This window comes from Squalius cephalus (assembly GCF_949319135.1).
Source record: "Squalius cephalus genome assembly, chromosome: 13".
NCBI lineage: Eukaryota > Metazoa > Chordata > Actinopteri > Cypriniformes > Leuciscidae > Squalius > Squalius cephalus.
The window spans coordinates 3,579,881-3,607,505 of NC_137134.1; the positions used below are offsets into that span (position 1 = coordinate 3,579,881).

A 27,625-nucleotide genomic window follows, 5' to 3' on the forward strand; every position below is an offset into this window, starting at 1 on the left:
ACATGAGCCCCTGCCCTCGGCTCTGCTTTAGCTTTCACACCCTCAACTCAGTCTAACTAGATCTTAGAACGATTTTCTACCAACTAACTGATATGGGGCTATTAGACAGCATTTGGGACACTAAACTAAACTAAAACTACAACTAATTGTACAGCATTAGTAAAGATCAGCTGACACTGAAGCCCAGGCTGAGTTACAGCAGTGAAGTCAAAGAGTACCCTGTTGTGCAGTGACATTCACTCTTTATACATATAATTATACATGTAATAAACCACCACCTGAATTGTGCATAGACAGGTGTAGCCTGATAGATTCAGACAGTGATTCCAAGAAAAACTATTTTACATTTTTTCTGTGCCTACAGAATCCTGAAACACATTTTCAAGGTTTGTGGGGGCCATATTGGACTCCATCTTTGTTTATAGTCTGCTCTATGAAATATTAAACTCTAATCCTTTCACCCTTGCTTGTTGACTCTACCTTAAGACTGTAAAGCCAAAGCAAATGCATAAACTAATGATCAGACACACGTAAAACCAATGATAAAAACTGAAAAAAAAAAAATGAAAAAAAAAAACTTTTTTTAAATTTTGAGTGGACACCCAGTCATTTTCAAAAGTTGGCTTATGGAGACGATTTATGCCAAATTTCATGCTTGTTTCAACAACTGAAGTATTTTAGTGAAAAAATTAATTTATCTGCTGCACTATCTGTAGCTCTTTGGGGAGCTCCAAAAGGTTTATCACGGCGAGGTTGAACTGTGACTCTGTGTGTGGCTTATAGACAACTGCGGGCCTATACATGTACAATTTTTAAATTTAGTTGGAGCGGTTTTTATTCAGGTGCGCTCAATAGTCTGGAAATTACGGCAGATATATTGTCATTTATGTTGAAACGAAGTGAAAACAAATCAAATCTCCCATTAGAAATGCAAGGTTGAAAGATGACCTTCTTGTATTTCTGTTAACATGGTAATAGATTACTGTTCTACAAAGTATTACAATTAAATCCATGCATGATAACAGTAGAGCTGGCTCACTAGGCCAAGATCAGTAAACCTTGTTTAAGAAACAACATTAGCAGTAATGAGGTGAAGACAAAACTACACCATTTAGTAAAGTGTAGCCTCTCTGCATGTTTAAGAGGATAAGAATAATAATAAAAAAGCACTGAAAGGTCACAGAATGAGATGTGTACTTGTGCTTACCATGTTCAGAGTCACCGCTATCTTCATCATCACCATCATCATCCAGTCTAGATGTTGTAATCCTCTTTGGTTTTTCAGCAGATGAGCTTCCTGAAGTTGAGTGTGGCTCCTGTCCATCTGTGCAGCATGAAAACAGTAAACTCAACCAAAATGTTGACACCTACATATTACAAACAGTCAAAAGCTGTGACTGGTTACATTCTCCCTCCATTTCCAGTGACAATGATATATGCATGTCCAGACCTAATCATCCAAGTTAAAAAGATGAATAAGATGAATATTTCCACCTTACATCTAGGAAACACATTAAAGGGACACTTCACCCATTTGCATTAAGCTTTGTATCATTAGAAACCCAGTCATATTTTTGAATGGTCGTGCATCATTCCCTCAGTTTTCCCTGAGACGGGAGAAATACGGATTTCAGTGTTGCACTTCCTTCTTTCAATGATGTAAAAATCGTCATTTTGCGTCATTGAAAGAAGGAAGTGCTATATCTTTGTCGAGGGTGTAAGACTACAAACACTCATTCCTCATTTTCCGGGGGGGGGGGGGGGGGGGGGGGGGGGGGGCTATGGGTGGGACCCACTCATGCTACAGACCTATTACAGATCAGTGGGAGGGACTTCAATGGCAGATACGAAAATACACGAAAAGAAACGATACAGCCGCCATCTTTTTGGAAGCTAAGCTAACAGACGCTGTGGAGCGAGGCCAGCTTCATGTTACAACAATAGCAGAAGGTAATCAATCTTCGAAAGCGTGATGCTCGAATCCGATGTTCGTGGCTACCTTTATGAGCCACAATACAGCGAAGAGCAGCAGAGGCAGATGGAGGAACAGGAGACGCTGCAGCCATGAGCCCGGGGAGGAGGCCAGACTGGCTCGAGCTGGGACAGACTGGTGGGGCCTATGCTCTCGCTGTGCGACACAGAAATGGAGTCCATCTGCTGCAGAGAATTTCAAAGATTCGTCTTCTGGACGAAATTTCTGCATCAGATAAGGACATAGACGTTTGTGTGGTGAACCACAATAGCTTCGTACCGTAACGTTACATGGACAGCGGCGTCCTGGATACATATTTTAGAATCCTAAACTGGAAGCGACAGCCAAAGCCTGCAGGGACAAACGGATGTCTGACTATAAATTGAGTGTTTCTATTTTCTTTCTTATACCAACGTGGCATGTATGTACACAATAGCGTAAAATTCTAAATTTATGTTACATTTCGACTACAAATATGACCCACTTTCAATAAAGATTAATGTTCCAACGGGTGAAATTTCCCTTTAAAAGTACAATGCACAAACATTAAAGCAAAATATAATTTGCCATAAATTTAACAATGTTTTGTTATTATTATTGTCTGTTGTTTTGTAATTTAGCATGTATGGAGATATTCAGACACACTTTTATACGCTTTGAGGATAGACCTTCGTATTTGATTACTGATATTCTGGAATATAGAAAAACAAAATGGACCCCTCCATGAAGTAAAAATACTTAACACTGATTTAAGAACACTTAATTAGTGCCAAAGTTACAGACTTACCATCATCATGTTTTTCTGCAGTTCTCTCCATTTGTCCTCCACCTATCTCCTGGTGCACCAGTCCATCTATAAAAGAACATGTTTTGATAGAGTCAAAGTCCTTGCATCTGCATCTCAAAAATGCACCAGTACTACAGCAAAACTCTATAACTGCAAGATGATGTTTTAGTTGAATGAAATTGCCCACAAACACGACAATGGTGCAGTGAAAGATTAAAGTCACACTGAGAGTGTTACCTCTGTCTTCATTGCCTTGACTGATGTTATCACTCCCATCATCCTCATCAGCATTACCATCATCTTCATGTCTTGTTCTTGCAGTTTGACATTGTCTCTTCCCAAGTGACCATCCTACTGAGTCATCATCATCATCATCTTGTCTTTGTGTTGTGACAGTCTTCTTTTTCCTTTGAGCTGATGAGCTTGTGGTGGACAGCTGCCATCCATCTGATGAAGCATACGTTAGAAACATACAGACAATCATTCATAACATAAGTTTTTCTGAAATGCAAATACATGTAGAGAAAAGCTTTTTTGGTCGGTTAGCATCCATAGATTTTTATGAAACATTATGAATTTAAATTCTGTTTTCTCAAAATGTATTTTTCTCTCAAAAAAGACCAAAAAGGTTAAACCCCTTTTTGTCACATTTAGGTTGACCATACACAAAATCAACAAATCGTAATACAATGTAAACATCACGCATCAGGCTTATTTTTTTTCCACAAGATTCAAAGTTTCAATTTAATTACTAGAGCATAGCGTTCCTAATATGACTACTCGTGTGATTTTTAGAACATACCTTCATGAGCTTCCTGTTGAATTCCTGCATCTGACGTCCTTCTCTTTTTGACACCTTTCAGATCTTTAGTTGGGGTGGCTGCGTGTCTTTTGCCTATGAAAATATTCACAGTAGGAAATTGCTCAACTTACTTTTACAGTGATATTAAAAGAAAGTCAAAAATATGCAGATAAATAAAGATGCACACACAGTAGACAGAAAGTCAGAAGGAGAGATGAAGACAGACAGACAGAAAGAAAGACAGATAGAAGACAGTGTAATTGGAAGAGGAAGAACTTTAAAATTGTATAATAATAATTTAATTACCACTAATAACGGAGTCCAGTATTTGCAGACTCTTCTCTTTTAGTGACTCTGCTCCATGCTCCATCGCAAACAGAAGTTTGCCCATCTTGACCACTTGGAATTTTTTATCTGTCTGTTGTAGCGACTACGACTCTGGGTAAATGTGAATTAGCTCAAGGATATAGGGAATTTTGGAAATATTAATAATCATAACTCATGGTCATAATAATTCAGAAATCGCATGTACATTTTCTTTATCAATTATTGAGATTACCTTGTTCTGTAACTGGTCTGGTCATCCATCATTCGTCCAGCGAATAAATTTAAGATTATCACAGTTAAGAAGGGGTATCTATTTACAAACTCCAAGAAAGTTTATGTTCTGGCCACGAACATTAAACTTTCTGAGTTTATTAATTAAAACTACTGAATGTAGTCTAATATCGAGCTTGTAGCTTAGATCTTTTAAGATTCATTGACTTATAAGGTTGGCTTTCAAACACAGAGACAGTGAAAAGTATTCCATGGATTTTAATAAATGTAAAACTAGAGATTATATGAGCTACAAATATAAACGTACGTAAAAATGCAAACAATAAACAAACAAACACTTAACCGAACCAAAACATAAAACATAGCATGATCAGAATGAAATGAAAGAAAGAAAGAAATAGAGAGAAGGGAAAAGCTAGTAATTATTACATACAGAAACCTAAGTTTACGAGACACCGGGAAACAGCTTTTATCAGATAAGGTACTTGCGAGTTTCTGTGCTCTTTCTGGTGAGGCTGAGGCTGAGGCAGGAAGCGAGGATGGTGTCCTGTTTCTGCTGCGTCTTCCGGTGTCGCGAGAAGATAAAAAAGACTCACTGAATGTAACGTTACCGAGAAAGTTCAGATTCGTCTCCCGGGAAGGGAGAGGCTGCAAAAGCTTCGTTGCAAAGGACGCAGCTACGACTCACACATGTGCTCGTTCGATAGAGAAGGCTAGGGCCTTCTTCAGATGTTCCTTGGAGAAGCGCTGCGCCGGGGAGAAGAGGAGGAAGGGTGAGAGGTCAGGGATGAGAGAGACCGGAGAAGAGCGACCGGAGAAGAGAGAGAGGAAACTGAAGGTTTGGACTTTTATCAGTGTCCCATGTACCGCCCCCTTCTTCGGAGAGGACGAATCAGCTGTCGAGATTTTTCTAGCGGGAAGATCCCTTTGTTCGTTTGGAACGATCTCCTGCTCGAGTTACAGTGACGATTGACTTAAGCTTTTCGGTTCCAGAAATATGAATTGTGTAAACAATGTATATTGCTGCATTCTGCTATTGGAATTCGACTCTGTTAGATTGAGAGAATTACAGAGATATCAAACACATCACATGAAGGTTGTAGAAATGCGAAGTTACAGGAGATATGCAGAATTACACACATATAAAGTTTGATTAAACACACAATAAAATTGTCAGTGTTTCCATTATGGCCAGTGACAACACTTGCGAAACACAGGAATACGTATCAAACATTTGAAGAGTTTTCTCTGAAATGTTCCATGAAAAGTTCCATGTGTGTTAAGGTGTTGGAATGTTGGTTTGCCCAGGAACTGGATGAGCTGCAGCTTTGGAGCCATAAAAGTTTATGACCAGGTTACCAGATCGAACCAGGTCGAGTTACAAGACACTATGGAGTGATTTTCTTTCAATGAACCTTCAGAATTAAAGATTTTATTCTAGCAATCCACACCTCTATTATAAAGCAAAGCTAATCACACATGCATATCGGAAGGTATACATTCAAGAGCTATATTTCTATATGAAGTTGCACTCAAAGGATGTTTTGTGTGTGTGGGGGTGTGTGTGTGTGGGTGTGTGTGCTCTGGAATGTCTTTGAGGCTTGTCACGTGATTCAAAGGCATGGGGGGTTTCAGAGGGGATTGTTCAAAAACAGGACTCAAATGTCCCTCTGGGGAGCCACAAAGATGCAATTTTGACTGTTCATGGTAGACTTAGAGGCAGCATGAACAGACTGTTGTCTAAGGAGACAACGAAGGATCTGTTTGGAGACAAGGATTTACTAATTTGAACAGCATGTGACCGCATGTCAGTCATTGTCGCTACACTGTCGATGTCACGGCCGGCTCTCAAGCCACGACAAAGAAGGAGAAAACACGTTGGATATTGCTCAAAAGAATAACATTTATTAAAGTAAGAATAACTAAATGAGACGGAGACGAGACGAAAAGCAAACAAACAACGGAATCCAAGACGCAAAACGGCGTCTGTTCAAGCTGTAACAACAATAATCGTTCCTGTTGTTCAAAAGTTAAAGAGCCGACATGAGGTTTAACTTGACTGGTGGTATCTGACATTTCAAATAAAACAGACTTTTTTATTAGTCTTGTTTTAAGTACCTTCCTAATTGTACTATCCTTTAACCTCTTATCTCCAAGCTCAATTTCATAATGATCCGCAATTTCGAATAACTGATCTTTTGTACACGAATCAAGTAAACCTTCAGAAGGAGAACTAATGAACTCTTCGACTAGATTAGACATCTTTCCAACTGCTCTACTCACGGTCACCACACAAAAATAAAAAAAGTTACATTACACCCACCTGTTCCAAAAGGGAACAAGCAGCTAAACCTAACCAGGGAACACAAATATTATTAAATATTCCTCCCACAAAAAGATTTGCAAAAAATCACTTACCTTCTACAAAAAAACAGCATGGAACAGCCAAACTACAGATACAGCGCTCCACACATTCCGTTGTCAAAAAGAAACAAATCCAACGCGTATTTCCTTCAAAGTACGATGTATAAAACATCCCAAACAATAGCGCTAAACAAACGATCTCTCTTACAGTTTTACATTCGGTTAATCAACACGCCAATTTCTTTACAAAATAACCGAACGCAAAAAAAAAAAAAACAGTACCTTGTCAGTACCTTTGATGTGTCGACTTTCAAGGGCATATGACTGCAGAAAGAGGCACCGTTTGCAAGTCAAACGTTGATTTGGGCACCGCAAAGAGTGTAAATAAATAAGTGGATTGTGGTCAGTGTACACGACCAAGGAATCTGACACTGATCCCACATACACCTCAAAATGATGCAGGGCCCAAATCAGCGCTAAGGCCTCTTTCTCAATCACCGAATAATGTAACTGATAAGAAGAAAACTTCTTTGAAAAATAACTAACGTAACAGTGAATTCCCTTATCATCAGCTTGTAACAGTACAGCTCCCGCACCCACGTTGCTAGCATCCACACACAACCTAAAAGGGCGGTCAAATTTGGGAGCTGCTAAAACAGGAGAGGAAGTGAGCAGTGATTTAGCTGCCTCAAAAGCTTCCTGACAGACAGAAGTCCAGATAAAATCGGCTTTTGCCTTTAGCAAATCAGTGAGTGGGGCTACCATGGTGGAAAAATTCCTACAAAATCCCCGATAGTAACCCACTAACCCCAAAAAACGCATCAACTCCTTTTTGGTGGAAGGAGAAGGAAATTGATCAATGGCCTCAACCTTGGCCCGAACTGGACGCAGACCCTGTCCAACAACCTTACCCAAGTAAGTCACGGTGGCCTTGGCAAACTCACATTTGGCCAAATTGACCGTCAGGCCAGCTTCAACAAAACGGGAGAACAGATCTGCAATACGGCTCAAATGCTGCTCCCATGAATCACTTAAAACCACCACATCGTCTAAATAAACTGCGACTCCCTCCAATCCAGAAACAACCCTATTCATAAGTTGCTGAAACGTTGCAGGCGCATTTCTGAGACCAAAACTCATAACATTATAAGAAAATAACCCCTCAGATGTAATAAAGGAAGAGATCTCTTGAGCCCTTGGGGTCAACGGAACCTGGCAGTAGCCCTTGAGCAGATCGAACTTACTTACAAATTTTACCGCCCCAACACGATCAACACAATCCTCAATACGAGGAAGTGGAAAGGAGTCTGGTTTCGTCACTTTATTTACTTTCCTATAATCGGCACAAAACCGATAAGTTCCATCAGATTTATTGACAAGCAAGCAGGGGGATGCCCAGCTGGAAAATGATGTCCGTGCAATGTCATGATCTAGCATATATTGAACTTCAGCAACCAGATGTAAGAGTTTATTTGGGGACACACAATAAAAATGTTGGCGAATGGGCTCAGCATTCCCAACATCAATATCGTGCTCCGCCCAATGTGTACACAAAGGTACATCACCAAATAAAGAGACACGATGATTAATAAGAGCAGTCAAGTCAGCACGTTCACTCTCTGTTAAATGGGTCAACATTTTATGCACATTTTTCAGAGTCTCTGAATTTAAGACGTCCCAACAGCACTCTATCCTCGGGGAAAGAAACCCCTTCATCAATTCCCTCTTCCAAAGGAACAGGTGAAGTACTCTCAACTACCAGTGCAGGTTTCACATCTGTTCTGGTCTCTAACGCTTTAGGAGAACGACAATAATAGGGCTTCAACAAATTAATATTACAGGACTGTGTTGACTTCCTTCTCTCTGGGGTGTCAATAAGACTGTGTTTCACCACTTCAAACGGACCAGTAAACCGAGCTTGAAATGGTGAGCCCTCCACAGGTAACAGAGCCAACACTTGATCGCCAGGCATAAATTGTCGTTTCTCAGTTCGCCAATTGTAAAGTAAAGTGTAAAGTGACTTCATACGTCCCTGCGAAAAATGCAATTGTTCTTTTGCCATCTTATCTGCTTCATACAATCCGCGCTTAAAGTCGTTCACATAACTTAAATTCTGAGGCGGTGTACCTTCAGTCCAGTTATGGCGGAGCACAGCCAGCGATCCCCGAACGGTGTGCCCAAACACCAAATCATTGGGACTAAAACGAGTACTTTCCTGGCTTACCTCACGCGCTGACAACATCAACCACGGCAATCCCTGCTCCCTATCACCCTCCAGCTCTGTACAATAAGCACGAAGTAGGGACTTCAGCGTCTGATGGAAACGCTCTAAAGCCCCTTGGCTTTGGGCATGATAAGCACTAGCTTTATTGTGCTTAACCCTCTGGGGTCTGAGGTGTTTTCTGGGCCTGGAGGTGTTCTGACATGCTCTGACATTTGTGCTTATTTCTGTTACTTGTGACATTTTCATGGCTAAAGTCTGATTACACTGTATTTAGCACAAACTCTGCTACAATAATATATCAGCAGCATGTATGTAAAAGTTTTTAGTTTTGAGATAATGACGTTTATGCGTGGTTTGTGCAAATACAAAAAAAAATTGTCACTGAAATAAGGCCATGAAACCCATACTTATTATTTCTTCACAAGACTTTTGAAAATTGTATCACGTAGCCTAGAATATTTGCTCCAAAACTATGTGAAAATCACCCTGACTGCTCATTCAGATAAGACAATATTGATTTAAAATGTGTATGACGTGTTTTGTGTAAGAAAGCTTTATGCGGGAGGCGTGATCACATCATTAATATGCATGGCTTTCACACCTGAGAAAGACAAAGACCCTCCCCTAATGGCTCTATTAGGAGCTATCAGGCCCTGTCATTCTGAGCAACCTTGCACAAAGAATGAGGAGATTAAAAAAAGAATGGCTTTTTGATTGTTTGGATTTATTTACAACACAACATAATCCAAAGATACACAACAAATGACAAAAAAGCACACTATTGAAAACAATGATCCAAAGACAGAGACCTTTGTGCCATTCCTAAAAACATTGTACATGCCTTTCATTTCCAAAGTGTTTGATTTTCACTTTACCATGTTCATGTACAGAGACTCATGTGAATGTTGAAGTCAGCAGGACTCAGTGGCATCTGGGCCCTGTACAAAAAATAAATAAAACAAAACTGTGAACATGCTGATATCAAGAGAAACTATAGCTGTACGGTTAAAATGTTTTTGTTTTTTTTTTCTGGTTAAAATGGCTTTTTAAAATTCACAGAATACACACACAAATGTTTCCAACAATATATAATGAACACCATTGTTTTGCCTTGTAGGCATAAGCTACGCTCAGTGCTACATAAAATAATAATAATAATAACAATAACCTATAGCAGCCTATAAATCTTTCAAACGAATCACTTCAGTAACAACTACTTGAAAAAAATATATTGATGATCATATGTTACTTCAAATGTTTCCATTCGTTATAATGATATAATATGAAAAATTCAAACGCAGCGCAAGCTCCAAAATATGTTACATTCAAACACAGCGCGCCTCAAAATATGTGAAATTCAAACACAGCGCGCTCCAAAATATGAAACATTATGGTTACCATATTATACATATCTACGTTTGAGCTGATATCCACAAACAGTATTTAACCCCCTGGGGTCGACAATCGCGCCGGCGCGATAGGCTCGCTTTTTTTCAGTTCAGTTCAAAAGAAATTAATTTTGCTCTGTGGACTTTGATATTACAAGCAAGTTTCATACATCAATCGATTCTGTTAAATGTGTATTATTTTTGTGTATACTCACAATAAAAACAAAGTGTTGTGCTTTTTGCCAAATAAAGAAAAATAAACGTGATGCGAGTTCTGCCTTCTCTCTGTCAGTGAAGACCATTCTGAAACGCGTCCGAAAATGAACTGTAACTCAGCGAATACTCAGTCAAACAGGCATACAGACACACAGGCATGAAGCTTGAATTATCTTCTTTTAAATGAGGTAATTTATATAAAAAACAAATATTCTCATCTTGTGAAATCTGTATTAAAAGAGAGCGATTCCAGTCGAGCTCATTAGAGCTAATTCAAATGTAATGTGACTCCGCCCACGGAGAGCGCGTGCTATTCAAACGCAAATTACTGAGGCAATCCAAGCAAACCTGTGAACGCCCCCATATCAGCTCGAGAAAACACAAGTTTAATCATATGTTGTTTACACCATCTGGCAGCGCTGTGAGGAATAATAATAATGGAAAATCTACCTCAGAGTGCGGGTATTGCAGGAGAGAGGCTCCGAATATGTAGTAAGTTTTTTTTCCTTCTCAAATTAATCGCGTTTCTGTGAATGAATGAACGGCAGCCGCAGAGATGCGCGCTGTTTATCACAGCTCGCAAAAAGACAGTTTAAATTTAAATTGCGTCTCTGTGTGAATGAATGATGATGTTTTAGCAAACTGTATTGCTATACTGAGTTGAGTAAAAATCGACAGAAATATGTTGAAATAAAATGTAGGCTATTTGTATAAGCAACGTATTAAACTGAAAATTAACATTTATATGCCCTAATATTTCATAAAAACAACGTTACAGTCAGGCGTTTATGTTTGTGAATGAATGTTTCGGTTTTAGCAAACTGTATTGCTATACTGAGTAAAAATCGACTGAAATATGTTGAAATAAAATGTATTTGTATAAGCAACGTATTAAACTGCAAATTAACATTTATATTTCTTATAATAAAAATGAATGACCTATGTTACGTGAAAGACAACATTTCCTTGATTAGTTTTGGATAGATTATACATTTTTACTGTAAAATATCTGCCACCTCAAATAAGCTTTTGTTTGCCAATATTTGCTCATGTTAAATATAGTATGTTTTGTCAAAAATAAAGTTATCAAATAATCAATCAAATCCTTAACTTTGAAATATGTATGATAAAATGTATACTTTAGTTTTTACAAAGAAAGATTACACTTGAATTGTTGTTGTAACTGTAACCTTTTTAATAAAAAAATATATTTACAAGGTATGTAAACAAAGTATTAAAAGGTAAATATAAGCCTATAGAATTATTTCTTTAAATAATTTTTATTGTGTTTTATTAGTGACAAATTTGGGGAGAGGATAACTATTCCAAAACTGAAAATACAGTATGAGAATTAACTGCACAATTACTAGACATGTTTTCCTTGGATATTATAGGCCAAATTGCAAGCACAATATGTGGAAAAATAAAAAAGAATTGAGATGCTTCCAACTGTTGCTCTTGCATTCTTGTGGCTCAGTGACTCACCTGAATGAATGGCTAAATAAGTATGCAGGCCCCATTGTCTCTTCAGGTGTGAACCACTAAATTTGCATGATCGTTGACGCCCACTCCGCATATTGCCTTTCCAAACAGAAAGTGCTTTGCAAAATTCAAATCAATGTATTGTGTTATGTGAATGATAAGGCAGGGTGATTTTCACATCATTTTGAAGAAAAAACACTAGGTGATGACATCCATTAGACAAAAGTCTTATTGGCACATATTTAGAATGTGTTTTATGGCCTTATTTCAGAAACTTTAGTTTTTAGTTTTTTCAATAACCACGCATAAACATTATTCTCTCAAAAATGCAGACATGTACATTATTGTTGCTCACATATTATGGTAGCCCTGTTTGTGCTAAATAGTGTGTAATTTTTTTTTGCCATTAATATGTTTATAAGCAACTGAAAAAAGCACAAATGTCAGGGCATGTCAGAACATCTCAAGGACCCCAAAAACACCTTAGACCCCAGAGGGTTAACAGTAAACACGGGTCTAAATATTATAATATTCACCATATATCTAGCAACAGTTCAACTGCAATGTGAAGTTTATGCAACAATAATATTCAACTAATATAATTAAGAATTTCTTACCTTACATCTTTCTTGTCTTCAAATCGTGTTCTTCTTCTGAGGTAAATCCAATGTAAGCTCGCGGTGTGTCTTCCAAACTCGACGAAAAGCTGAGACTGATGAAGTTTGGTGCTTTGTTTTTGAGGTAACGAGCGCGTTCGCATTCCATGTGGAGATTTGCATGTGAATCTCTTTTGCGCGTGTGGGCGTGGTCAAATTAAAAATAATGAGCAAGCGTTTGAGAAGCTGGACATCTTGTTGGTTTTATACAAATTACTTAAACAGAGAATATTTGTTTTCAGTTTGAATCCGATCATTTAAAAGTACACACTTAAATGATTATAAAGATATATGGCTCATAAATGTGTGACAAGTATTCGCTGAGTTTTGTTTCAGTTTATAGACGGGCTCAAGAAAAAAAAGTTCACCGCGACGGAGAGGCAGAAAACACACCCTGTTTATTTTCTTTATTTTACAAAAGCACAATGTTTTGATTTGATTGTAAGTGGACACATATAAAAGTAGAAATATCACAGATTCATTTTTCATATTTCTTTTTTCTGTGTTACCACAAATGCGCGTTTGCCGACCTCAGAGGGTTAATGTGCAACAGTTTGAAAACCTGCGAAAACAAATGAGACGTAAAATTAGAACCTTGATCACTTTGCACAATCTTCGGAATGCCAAAAATAGAAATGAATTGAGTCAAGGCCTTCACCACTGATTTTGCCGTGATCGTACGGAGGGGATAGGCCGCAGGGTACCGAGTCGATGCACACATCACAGTGAGCAAATGAATACTACCTGATTTTGATCTAGGCAGTGGGCCTACACAATCGATAATCAAGTGCTCAAAAGGTGGACTAACAGCAGGAATAGGAAACAGTGGAGCAGGTTTGATCTTCTGATTCAGCTTGCCTGTTAGTTGACAGGTATGACATGTCTTGATATACTTTGACACATCCTTCTTCAATTTAGGCCAAAAAAATTACAAAATATTCTGCCATAAGTCTTTCTTACCCCTAAATGTCCAGCAAGTTTATCATGAGAAATCTCCAACACCAATGATCGATATTTCTCTGGAACTACCACCTGCAAGATAGGATCCCTAGCAAAATCACTTCCATGAGGAATCCATTTCCTCACCAACATTCCATCCTGCAAAAGATAACCCTGAGCAACATGCCTAATTTCATCAGGAGACATCACACTCTCAAACAATTTATGGAGAGAATAATCAAGTTTCTGCTCCTGGATCAAATCAGAAGAAGAAACAGAAAAGTCATCAGGCAAGGAAAATGCTGGTCTACCCAAAGAATCAGATGTTAACCTTGACTGTGCAGAGGTCATAGATCGAGTTACAGCGCAAGCAGTAAATACCTGTGGAAAGTTTTTGTTACTCTCGTCAGGACCTGGAAAGGGAAAAGATGAAACCACAGGAGGTGAAAAGGTAACAGGCCAAACCCTACCCCCAGCCAAATTATTTCCCAGGATTATATCCACCCCCTCCACTGGTAATGATGGACGCACTCCAATCACCACTTCTCCATTCACAAGTTCAGATGAGAACATAATTTTATGTAATGGTACAGACAGAACATTTAACCCAATTCCTCTAATAAGAACACTAGTCTCAGTATCACTCACAGAGGAAAATGGCAGCACATCCTGCAAAATAAAGGACTCCGAAGCTCCCGTGTCCCTCAGTATCGTTACTGGAACTTTTGTCTCTTTACCAACAAGCGACATGTGCCCGTAAGTAATAAAAGGTGCATAATCTCCATCTTTTAACTGGTTAACTGCTGTAGGAGATCCTTCAGAAGACAAGCTAACAGAATTTAACAGTGGTGCCACAAGGCCTGCTGGTTTAACGCGAGGAACCTTTCCTCCTTTACTCTTAGCTTTAAGCACAGGGCACTCATTTTTCCAATGGCCTTTACCACGACAATAATTACAGATCAGAGATGAATCCCTGGGCATGCAATCTACTTTATCCTCAAAAATATCATCCCTTTTCCGAAACTCAAAACCAAAACTTGTGCGTTAAAATATAGTCATCAGCCAACTCAGCAGCTTTAGCAGTTGTTTCAGCTTTCTGCTCATTTATGTATGTTGCTATTCGAGCAGGAACAGGAACTTAAACTGTTCAAGCATAATTAAGTAGTTAGTCAACTCTTCAAACGTGGTTACCTCAGATGCCATACACCAGCGATTAAATGCAGTAGTGAGCTCTCTAGCAAACTCCACATAAGCCTCCTTTACACCCTTGGACAATGTTCTAAATTTTTGTCGGTACGCTTCTGGTACTAACTCATAAGCTTTTAAAACTGCCGCTTTAACGGTATAGTAATCATTGCAGTCCGCGAGTGAAAGGGCAGAATACGCTTCTTGAGCCCTGCCAGTGAGCACACATTGTAAAAGCAGTGTACGTTCCTTACTAGGCCAATTTCTTGCCTCTGCTATTCGCTCAAACAATATAAAAAAGGTATCTGGGTCTCGCTCATTAAACTTAGGCATTAACCTCAAATTTCCAGCAGTGTCAAACACTTGAGAAGCACCCTGCAAAGCATCAGCTGAACCATTTAGCCCACCTTCTCTCATTATCTCCAAACTTCTCTCATTATTTCTGCAGCTCAACATTAGTCTGTTCATTTCTAGTTTTCTCACGCTCTACTTCCAATTTCAAACGTTCCTGTTCAAGCTGTAACAACAATACTCGTTCCTGTTGTTCAGAAGTTAAAGAGCCGACATGAGGTTTAACTTGACTGGTGGTATCTGACATTTCAAATAATACAGCCTTTTTATTAGTCTTGTTTTAAGTACCTCCCTAATTGTACTATCCTTTAACCTCTTACAGATGGTACGCAACCAGAATGCCTATTACCGCCGCGGCAGAAATAAACCAGCCACATTTCAAAGTCGTTCGCGAAATGACCGCCAGGTGGCGCAAAGGGGCATTGTGCAAAACAGCAGCAATTTCCCTATTTTAAAATGTAAGTGGGTTAAATATAAAACCCTAAGCCTAATAGGCATTTTTTTATATATATAAATAGGCCTATTAGGCTACAACAGAATAGAACCAAAGACAGAATCAATTTTAGAACTGAAAAAATAGAATCAAAAGTTAAAAATAGAGACAATATTAGGAGCAATGATGCTGAATAATTTTACTATTCTATTGAGGAATTAGATGAATGAAGAGAGCTTCTCTCTCGTGAGCGATATAATTGCATAGTAATTTATAGTGATTTCAAAAGCAGTCATGTAAAAAAAAAAAAAAAAACCTACATGGGGTAGGCCTATAGCCCTACCATATAGCCTACAGAAATAACTTTGAGAGATTATGCGGAGCGCGTTTTAGTTAAGATCCTGATTTCAGTGCTCTTAATGTAGGCTATATAGGCTACTGCTTTAAAAAAAAAAAAAATGTCACAACGCGTTTTGAGATTGTTTTGAATTAAATATTGAAGTTTAAAATTTTGTGTTTTGGCACACCAGGCCGAGTGGCGTTACGCATTGTTCAAAAATCAGGTTTTATTCTGGCATGTTGAATGGGCGTTAGAAAATTTTTAGATTTATTAGATTTAGATTTTAGATTTCGTTAGATTTATTTTTCTCATAACAGCTAAAATAACTTAATATAGGCCTTGTCTTAATATGACCTACTTAGGCATATAATAGGCTACTTTTAATAAATGAGCAAAACTTGGCCACTAAATACTTAATATTCAATTATTTTAATTATCACAATTAAAGTTTTAATTTTATTAAATTGAACAAGCGCAACATTCAGCATTCAATCAAATATTCTAAAAGATGTATTATTAATAATGTTATTTCAACATAATATCTCGTTATTTAGACATAATATGTGTGCGTGCAACAAGCAAGATGTGCATTTGTAAATCCGGTGACACGTGCATTGATTTTTATTAATAAACTAGTGTTTTCTGACAGTGTCGACTGCAAAGATGAAGTTGACGATCGCCATATTCGTAGTGAACGCGCCTAGAGAGAAATGCACATCTTGGATTATATAATCAGAGAGTAGCCTTTTTCTTTTTTCGTTTTGAATTATTTCGTTTAAAGACATTTCAAGCTTTGTGTATTTGATGTATTTCTCATCTGTGTGAGGCATACACCGAGTTTCGTTAAGTTAGGATGAGATGCGCTCCAGTTCACGTGCAATGCAATGCAAGTGTGCAAATGCACGGGTGCCTCCATGATTATATATTGGCTGTTATATTTATTAAATCCAGGCAATTGGTTGATGAAAAATTGATTAAAATTAAGATACAATTTTTAGAAAACGAAATTCACTTTAAAGAAAGGTTTTCTACTAAACAAAACTTAATGAAGCTGCCAAAATCATGTCTGACCCACTCCACGTCTCTCGATATAATGCACATCCTATCTTACTCGTGCTGTTCACTTTTCATAATCAACATAGATGGAAAAAAATAACATTATAATATTTTAACAAATATGAAACTAAATGAGCTTATTTAATGGCTACAACAGTATAGTAGGCCTGTAGACACTCTATTTGTACAAATTGCTGAACATTAATTTAATTTAATTGCATGAAACCTTGTAGTTAAATGAATTCAGGGTAGACTGTGTACAGTTGAGACACCTTAAATAACTTGCATTCGCAGCAAGCACAAGTTGTGATTTTTGCTGTGCACTTGCATTTTATGTCCGCTGGGAAGGAAATATAGAGACCAGACCTCTTGGAACTTTAATTGAATACATAGCGTTGGTAAAGCATACTGAAATTACAGCCCCTATTGAAAATAAATGTATCGAATTTAAGCAAAGTAAATGTTAAGACTGGAAGCCCTTTTTTATGTAAAAGATGATACATAATATAAAAACATATATATATATATATATATATATATATATATATATATATATATATATATATAGGCCAAAAAGTCCATATGTATATTTATAGCCTATTATATATATATATATATATATATATATATATATATATATATATATATATATATATATATATATCAATGCTAATTCAATAGACCATATAAAATACATAAAATAAAGATATGCAACAGGCGCGTTTAAACGACAAACAATAAAATCAGAACCAGTATTCTGTTTCGTTCATGGTTCCAGTGGCAGTAATGCATGCACGGCTTTTCAAAATTTCACAAAGCGTTTTGAGATTGTTTTGAATGAAATGTTGAAGTTTATAATTAAGTGTTTTGGCACACCACGACGAGTGGCGCTATGCATTGTTCTAAAGCCAGGTTTTATTCTGGCATGTTGAATTAGTGTTCGACAAACACGGCGGCGCGTTCATTTGAATGAAGAGCGTTTCTTGCTCGTGTGAGCGAATACACATTGGAACGTTTGGGCATTTCGCAACGAGTAAAGTCATGGCCGAGTGGTAGAACTTACGTTACGATCATTAAGATGACACGGGTTCAAATCCCGAACCAACTTGGACTACTGAAATTTTATATTAGCCTATTAATGCATTTTATAGCCTATTAGTGATGCAGAGAGATTTGTCTAGTTCTAAAACTCTGTTACACCATAGTTTTTTTGCTTATAGCCTATTTATAAAATAAAATTACCATGCATTTCCATTTTACACTAAGGAACAAATATTATACAATCACTTTACTTCTGTTGTATTACATATTTATTAAATGTTTAATTTAGTTTTTCCACTGCAATAGGATATAAACTGATAAAGTTTATAGACTGATTTATTGAGTCTCCAGCAAGAGTCTCATCTCCTGCCAGACCGGTTTTCTCTATTGTGTTTTAAATAAGTCAGATCACTTGATTCTCACCTTTCGGAGCCCAGACGTTGAATCGTTAGGTTGATTGACTTTCACCTTTTGTCTTTAATGGCTCTGGGATGGCTCTTGGAATTGGAGTTCCTGGCCAGTATCACTCACGGCGTTCCGCAGGGGTCTGTTTTGGGTCCGCTTTTATTTATTAGGGACCGTTCGGTATTTATGGAAGGGGCCACCGGAGGAAAATAGGGGAGGGTCATGTCTTTTTATTCTTTGTTGAGGGGAGGGTCATCCAACTTTTTTTAGTCTAGGGGGAGGGTCACCCAACTTTTATATTCATGAAAACAGCAACATTTCAAAGTAGCTTGTTTGGTGCTATTTTTTTTCCATTTAGCTCCATGTTGATCTCGCGTTATCAGCCCCCCTTCGATATCAGATGGGTCTGACCCAACAAAAATCCAGTTTGGCGCTGTTTGACAGTGCGCGCGCACTAATTCAGTTCGCGCTTAGAAAAAGTGCATCATGTCAGAACAGAATGCCAAAGAAATGTTTACCCAGCAAAGCTTTAAAGCACGAGCAAATAATGAACTTTTGTTAAGTGCACAGTGTCCTGTGAGTGTAACTCTACCGCTGCATTAACATGTGATGTGAACGTACATCGAGTTTTACAGTATTGGGACTGAGGCGCCAGAACTGCAGCTGATAGAATGTGCGCTGTAGCGCGATACTACCATATTTTAGTTTCCGTTCTTATTTTGTTTCCACGATGTGTAAGATGTAGGGCTACCACATCTTTAAATTACTATTAGTATTATTTAAGTTAACATAAAATACATAGACCTACACCACAAAAACTAGTTGAGGATAAATTCGCTAAAATTCGGCGATTCCAGTGTTATGGACGTGACATTTGCAGTCAAAACTTAAAATAAAAATTCTCAGAAAATGCATTTAATACCAATATTTTGAAACGTCTGAAAGGAGTCAAGACATTAGAAAAATATCAGTCTACACATGTGTTTTATATTTAATATGAGGGAAATATACATGTGACGTGACACAATTTTTTTTTAACTTTTAGGTGGCAAAATATTTTTTAGTAATTCTATAAATTACACTGTGCAAACCAAAAGATATATACCCACCGGATGAATAAAGATCGGCCTCCACAGATAAGAAAATATTATAATATTTTTATTTTATTTTTCGTGTTCGCATTTATGTAAAAAAAAAAAAAAAAATGTTACGGGCGTGACAGTTCTCCATTACGGACATGACTGCTCTTAAGCGACTTTAAAAATTTCACAGAGACCTCAAACAGAAAGCACAAAGCCTTTCTTTAAAGTGAATTTCGTTTTTTTATTAATTTTATCTTAATTTTAATCAATGTTTCATCTGGATTTAATAAATAAGAAGTAGTCTAAATATAGTAGAAAATAGATAATCATGACACGGAGGCGCGGGCGAGTGAACTGGATCTTGTCTCATAAATGAACCGAAACTCAGGTAGGCTATGCTACTTGCCTCACAGACCTGAGAAATATATAGAAAGCTTGAAATGTCTACTTTTAAACAGAACAATTCATAACGAAAGAAAACAGACTGCTTTCTCCTTATGAAATGTGCATTTATGAGAAGATCGCGACACATCGTCAACTTCATCTTTGCAGTAGACACAGAAAACACTTGTTTATTAATAAACAATTAAAATGTCTCCTTGCTATAGGCCTAGCCTATTTGACATATTAATAATCATTACTTTTGCCGGTTCTTTGTGACAGCTTTTAGATGCTTTATTGGCAGCGCCACCCACATGTTGAACGCGTCACACCGCATCAGCACCGAAAACATGATTTTTTTCAAATCTAAAATCAAAAATCGTGATACGAACCGAATCGTAGGATTGGTCTATCGTTACAGCCCTAGTAAGATGAGAAAGCAAGAGTTTATGGTTTAAAAAACAAACAAACAATGGCTATCTGAACATCTTTGCCAAGCGCAAACCAGTACAGAAGTAGGCTAATCAATAAATTATCGGGGAGGGTCATGCCTTTTTTCACAATCATTTTGGAGGGTCATAGAAAAAATTATTGCTGGCGAAGGGAGGGTCATGTCTTTTTTGACAACAGATAATAATAATCTAGATGGTTTGGAAAATGGCGCCGGTGTCTATGGCTTGCCGTCTGTCTTTGCGCACTTTGTTTGTATTTACGTTATTTTTGTCAATTATTATTGCAAATGTCAACTCTCTACTGGTCTATGACCGCCAAATACTCCTAGACCTTCGACCCTTGATTAAAAACGTGGTGCCATTTGAGCATGATGGCCAAAAAACTTTCTGTCCTCCGTTTCTTACGGGAATACCAGCTCACCTTCGCCGTGTGACAGCTGCAGTTTTGCGCAGAGCGCGCCGGAGACGCCGGGGGAAACGCGGTGGTTGGCTGGTGAAATTGAGGACCAGGCTGGCGTCTATCACCATGACTTTGCCTGGAATCCGTCCGGAATTTCGTCGCCTCGCGTCGTGGCGTTCTGCGGACCCGATCGACTCCTGTTTGGTTCCAGTGGCTGGCTTGGACGTGGGGCTCCCTGCTTGCCGTGTTCAGGCTCCTCACCTCCGCTGGCGCGGGGTGAATCAGCAGAATCTCCGGCCGCTTGCTCGGACTACACTGGCTGCAAAAGCCCCGGATCCAGTTAGGTTTGCCCTGGTGAATGCTAGATCGCTAGCAAACAAAACTTTTATCTTGAAGGACTTCTTTGAGTCGCGTGATCTGGATTTTCTCTGCGTAACGGAAACGTGGATTCCGGTGGGTGAGTCGAGTGCTTTTTGTGAACTTTTACCGTCTGACTGTTTGTACTTTAACTCCCCGAGGACGTCAGGTCGTGGAGGAGGACTGGCAACAGTCTATAAAACAAATTTTAAGTGTAAACAGCTCGCACTCGCTGTATCCTTTGCCACCTTTGAGGTGAATTTGTTTGAACTGAGCGGTGCATCTCCAGTGCTGTGCGCACTCGTATATAGGCCACCCAAATACAACAAGGATTTCATCACTGACTTTTCTAATTTTTTGGCTGAGTTTGTGCCAATGTATGACTGCCTCCTTATTGTAGGGGACTTTAACATCCACGTGTGCTGTCCTGAAAAGCCAATGGCAAGAGCTTTTTTAAATGTCATTGAGTGTTTTAATCTTGTACAGTGTGTATCTGGCCCCACGCAGGAACGTGGGCACACTCTTGACCTGGTTTTAACTCATGGCTTAACTGTTTCTAATCTTGAAGTCTGTGATGCTTTTTTCTCTGATCATATGCCTGTTGTATTTGAAATTTCCCTCTCTTGTGTCGTAGTTAAACCGTGCGCTCCTGTGCGCCGTGGTCGGATAGTTAACCCTTCCACTGCTGTTCAGTTTTCCTCTGTTTTTAATCTAAATTATGTCTCTCTCTGTCCTAACACAACTGTTGAAGATCTGTGCGCTGGTTTTAATGCTGCTTGTCAAGCAGCATTAGACACGGTAGCCCCCGTAAAAACCAGGCTGTCTAAACCGAGATCTGATCCTTGGCTGAACGATGTCACCCGCGCTGCCAGACGCGAGTGCAGAAAGGCGGAAAGAAAGTGGAAGAGGGATAAACTCCAAGTGTCATTTCAGATACTTAGAGAGAGTTGGTGTTCTTATCAGAAAATTGTAAAAGCTGAAAAGACCAAGCATGTTTCTAACATTATTTCTTCAAATGGTCACAATCCTCGAGTTCTTTTTAACACTCTCAAATCTGTTTTTAATGTCCCACTACTTCAGTGCTTTGAGAACCCATCAAAAGTGTGTGAGGAGTTTCTTCATTTTTTTATTCACAAGGTGGAGAGCATTAGGGCCCTATTGGTCCACCTTTGTATGACCCTGGCATTTTTGTAACCTGTTCTGCTGTTTTGAACCAGTTTGAGCCTGTTAGCTTGCCTTTTTTAGAAAAGATTATTGGTCAAATGAAGATCAATGGCTCCCCCAATGATGTGATTCCCCCTCGTCTTTTTAAAGAGGTTTTTCCTACAGTGGCGCCCTGCATACTTGAAATTGTTAATGTCAGTTTAATTACTGGAGTCGTACCTATGAGTTTTAAGCATGCAGTTGTTCAACCCTTGTTAAAGAAACCTGGTCTGGACCGACTTGAGCTCTCTAATTATTGGCCGATTTCTAAGCTCCCTTTGCTTTCCAAAATTATGGAGAAAGTTGTTTATCTGCAGCTGAGCACATTTTTGAATGACAATTGTATAACTGAAATTTTTCAGTCTGGGTTTAAGTCAGCCCACAGCACCGAGACAGCTCTGCTGAGGGTTTTCAACGACATTCTTCTGGCTTCGGACTCTGGTGATACTGTTGCTCTGCTGCTATTAGACCTTACGGCTGCCTTCGATACAGTCGACCACCAAATTTTATTGTCTCGACTGGAGAACTGTGTGGGCATTAAGGGGTTGGCCTTAGCCTGGATTATGTCCTATTTGGAAGGCAGAAGTTTTTCAGTTCAGGTCAGTGATGCTGTGTCCTCTTCGGCTTCTCTGTCGTGTGGAGTTCCTCAAGGGTCTGTCCTTGGGCCGCTACTTTTTTCAATGTACCTGCTGCCTCTTGGGTCAATTCTTAGAAGTCACAATGTTTCGTTTCATCTTTATGCTGACGATTGCCAAATATATGTGCCGCTAAGTCAGTCAAAAACCCTTTTAGAGTGTCTGAATGAGGTGAAAGCATGGATGGCTATTAATTTTTTGTATTTAAATGAAAACAAAACTGAGTTTGTGTTATTTGCTCCTAGTGACTCAGCTGCTGCGGTTCCTGTTGACCTGGGTTGTCTAACCCGAGACATTAGCCCTGTGGTTACAAATCTGGGAGTCAAGTTGGACGGTCGTTTAAAACTGGATGCCCAGATTAGTGCAGTGGTGAAGACCAGCTTCTTCCAGCTGAGGCAACTAGTCAAAGTAAAACCGGTTTTATCTCGACCTGATTTTGAAATTTTAATCCATGCTTTTATCACCACTCGTTTAGATTACTGTAATACACTGGTCTTAGCAAATCACTTATGGCACGATTACAATTAGTCCAAAATGCAGCTGCTCGTCTTTTAACTGGAACTCGAAAATTTGACCATATCTCACCCATTCTCCAATCCCTCCACTGGCTCCCTGTGCACTTTCGCACTGATTTTAAAATTCTTTTATTTGTTTTTAAATGTCTACATGGCCTGGCCCCCCAGTACCTGTCTGATTTGCTCGTGCCCTACACCCCCGTTCGTTCGCTCCGGTCAGCTGACCAGGCACTGCTGGTCGTCCCCAAGACAAAACGAAAATTAAGAGGTGACCGAGCGTTTGCCGTGGCAGCTCCGAGACTCTGGAATGAGCTGCCTTTGCACATCAGACTGACTGAGTCTCTTCCTGTTTTTAAATCCCGTCTTAAAACTCATTTATTTTTTTTGGCTTTTAACTCAGTTTGATTGTTGACTTGCAGTTTTGTATTACTGTTGTATTTATTTTTATTGTTATTTATTGTTTTATTTTTATTGTTATTGTGTCTTTGTTGTATGTTATTGTTTATTTATAGACTGTGTTCAGCATTTTGGTCAACAGTGTTGTTTTTAAGGTGCTTTATAAATAAAGGTGGATTGGATTGGATTGGAACAGATCTCAAAACTCCTCCGGTGGCCCCTTAAATAAATAACGAACAGTCCCTTATTTCTATTCTACCCCTCGGTTATATTTTTCGTTCCTATGGTATTTATTTTAATTTCTACGCCGACGACACACAAGTATACATATCCACAAGACCAAATGCTTCTCATCCCCCTTCTAACCTTACTAAATGTTTGCAGGATGTTAATATATGGATGACTAATAATTTTTTTAAGTTAAATACAGGTAAAACTGAAGCCCTTCTTGTTGGATCTAGGTCTGCTTTATCTAAAGCTCAATCTTTCCCCTTGCTCATTGATAATTGCCCGGTTAACTTCTCTAGCCAGGTGAAAAGTCTTGGCGTTATTTTTGATGTCTTTCTTTTAGTTCCCATATCAATAATATTTCACGTACTGCATCTTTTCACTTACGTAATATTAATAGACTTCGTTCTTCACTTTCTCAACACTGTACTGAAGTTCTCATTCATGCCTTGGTTACATCTAGGCTTGATTATTGTAATTCCCTTTTATGTGAGATTCCGAAAAAACAGCTTCACAGACTACAGTTAATACAGAATTCAGCAGCCAGAATTGTAACTCGTACACGTTCTTTTGAACACATAACTCCAATTCTTTACCATCTACATTGGCTTCCTGTTCATTTTCGTGTACATTATAAAATATTACTCCTTACATTTAAAGCACTTCATAATCTGGCTCCTCAATATTTGTCAGATCTTCTTCATTTGTATACACCTCTTAGATCTTTGAGATCATCTTCTGCAGACTTATTGTCTGTGCCAAACTTCAAGATGAGTTCCTTTGGTGGTAGAGCTTTTAGTTGTGTGGTGCCTAAGCTGTGGAATGCATTACCCTTGCACATTCGCCAAATGGATTCAATTTCCTGTTTTAAAGTTCAGATAAAAACGTATCTTTTTAGAATAGCTTTTAATGAAATGATTGTATGATGTGTAGCATCGATGTGTTTGTATGTTTTGTACTTATTGCTTTGTTCTATAGTGTAAGGTGTCCTTGAGTGCCTTGAAAGGTGCCCATAAATAAAAGGTATTATTATTATTATTATTATGTGAATAGTTATGCTGATTCAATTGGACTCAGAGTAGGGTGTGTTCCCACTTCATTTGCATGCTTTATTCAGAGTTCCCGCCTCTATGTAATCCCTCCCCCTTGGAATGTATATAGCTACAATGTATAATGTTTTAGTTAGACAGATTATGTTGGATTCCTGCAGCCACGTCAACGCGAAGTCCTCAATAAAGAATAACTTCTGTTGAACGCGATCCCAACTGTCTCCTGGTCTCTGCTTCGATGAAAGAAAACTTTACAACAGATGGTGCCTTGTGACCCGGATGGAGACAAAGGAAACTCAAAGAATTTTAAGCTCAAAGAACTGAATCTTGAAACTTCAAGCTCAACAAAAGATCTGACAAAGATTGCCAGACTGAATCTTTCCAGCTTCCTCCAGATTGAAAGCTTCAAGCTCCAAAAGATCTCAATGCCTGACTGAGTTCCAGACTGAATCTTGAAACATCAAGCTCAAAGATCTCGACAAAGCTGACTGAGTTCCAGACTAAATTTTTCTGTACAACCAACGATTCGGTGAGTTTCACTCCATTCAAAGAACCAATGCAGACCAGTACAAATATGTTTTTCCTCTGCGCCGTTCAGAGAAGTAGTTAACAAACAGCTGTAGAGTTTGGTTAACTAAAGATGAGCCTCTAAAAAAAGTTTTTCTTTTAGAGATGAAATTTATCCTCTGTTGTTGGCAGGGAAGATTAAAAGTTACATGTTAATATTGTGTGTATGCTCTTGCTAGAGAAGTTAGCATCAAGTGCTAATAGTTGGTATCCTTTGCTTTAGGCAGAGAAGAATTAGCTTTACGTGCTAGTTATTTCTGTTCTTGTCGGCAGGGAAGTTAAGTGTGGTCATTTGGAAAGTTAACAATAGTTAAGCTGTGTTAACAAGATTGTACCCTCTGTTTGTAAGACAGTAGAGAGAAGTTTTAGTGTTTTGTGATTGTGAAGTAACAAAGGAACTCACAAAATGGTTAGAAGGAATGCGAGACTATTTCCCACAACTGAAAAAGCTGGACGAGCTACACCGTTATGGACAGACAATGAGTTTAAGTCTTTGTTATCAGAGCACATGGACACAATCGTGACTGAGAAATTCAGATTGAATTTAACAAAGAAATTTGACATTGATGCTGACAAAGTATGGTCAATTGAAGATTGCAAGAAAGTGTTGGGTGCATGTATCAGGAAGAAAAATGTGAAAGGCATTATCTGTTGTCACAGAGAATTTAGCTTATCCATTGCACAAGAACAAGCTCTGTGTATTGCTAAGTTAAACGATCAGAACAAACAATTGCAGACTCACATGTCCTGTCTCAAGACAAAGGTGGGCCATAACAAAGCCTCAACCAAATGTGATTTAGAAGACCAACAGTCAGATGAAAGCTATCCTGATTTACAGTCTTTTGATAGTATAGAGGACAATGTCAATGCAGATGTAAATGCAGTTGAAGTGTGCGCAGCTAGACAAAAGCCTCAGGGAAAAGGTGTTGATACAGCTCCATTTGCAACCCCCATATTGCAGCCACAAGCAGTCAAAATACCTTTAGATCCTAAAGACATAGAGAGACTTGCTGAAAGTTTGCCATCAGTGCAAAGAAATTTTTCTGAGTTTAGGAGAGCATTGTTCAGTAAAATGCATCTTTACGACATGTCGTTGCCGGAAGTTACACAGCTGATGTCACAAATTCTAACTGAATCTGAATTTAACAATTTTGAGTCTGCTGTTACTTCCGAACTGCAACCTGTCAGTAAAGGCGATTTGAGAGAAGGTGTTTTGAAAATCCTAAAGAATATCTTAGGACCCAAAATCGATTGGTCGAGAGTTACTAGCTGTGTACAAGAGAAAGAAGAAACTGTGAGTGAATATACTGAGAGGTTCTGTCAGGTAGCTGCAGTGTACAGTGGAATTGCAGACACTCCAGAAAAGGTGTTAGGTGATAATGGCCCTTTGGTTCGCACATGGTTTCATTGTCTTTTGCCAGAACACAGAAAGGCGTTGCCGTACTTAAACATCACATGGTGTACGAGAACCCTGGAAGACAACTTGGACAGTTTAGCTATTTGGGAAAGAGACTCTGATGTCAAAGAGAGAGTAAGAATTGCAGCAGTTACTGTTAAGGTCAATTCAGAGAAACAGAAACGCAAACGTCCTAGAGAAGCCAGTTGTTCTTACTGTGGCAAGCACGGACATTTTGGAAAAGAATGTAGGAAAAACAAAAATAACTTTAAAGAAGTTAACAAGGTTAATCAGCTTTTGCTTAGCCTGCTTGATATTTTGAAGCAGCCCCTCCCCTCCTCGTTAAACTCGTGGGGCAACTTGATACAGTGTTAACCATTTAGGCTGTGAGTGCTTAATTTCCCCAGTAACTCACAACAAAGATGAAAGACTTATTTTTGTTTAATAGAACAAAAGGAAAGTGACTGTCTCAGCCTTTGTTTGGGGGACATTAAGTAAGAGTCACAGCCTTAAATGTTATACCACAGAAACATTACAATCAGACACCATCCTCTGTTAATGATGTTTATTAGGACTGATGTTTCACTGGAGAATGGAAATGTGCCAATTTTCTCACACACTGTACAGTTGTTTCCCCCTTCTACAGGGACAGGATAGGAGACACGGACAAGTGAGGTGCCCTGGGAAGAACTGAACGCAACAGGCGTTCGGGGGTGAACCCAGGGTGAAGACACTACCTCATAGGCCTTTCCCCATTTAGTCCAT

The 27,625-nt window shown here is 38.6% G+C and overlaps 1 protein-coding gene across 1 annotated transcript in view; it reads right to left on the reverse strand.

Annotated features, from left to right (window-relative positions):
• Positions 1-1,076: 1,076 nt before the first annotated feature.
• Positions 1,077-27,625, reverse strand: part of LOC307170498 (uncharacterized protein) — a gene marked incomplete at both ends in the record, with an annotated part of 57,029 nt that continues 30,480 nt past the window's right edge. The window contains 4 exons of the mRNA XM_079891619.1: positions 1,077-1,324; positions 2,760-2,825; positions 2,997-3,206; positions 3,562-3,654. Coding sequence (XP_079747745.1) covers positions 1,077-1,324; positions 2,760-2,825; positions 2,997-3,206; positions 3,562-3,654 — 617 coding nt within the window. The remainder of the gene's footprint in view (positions 1,325-2,759; positions 2,826-2,996; positions 3,207-3,561; positions 3,655-27,625) is intronic.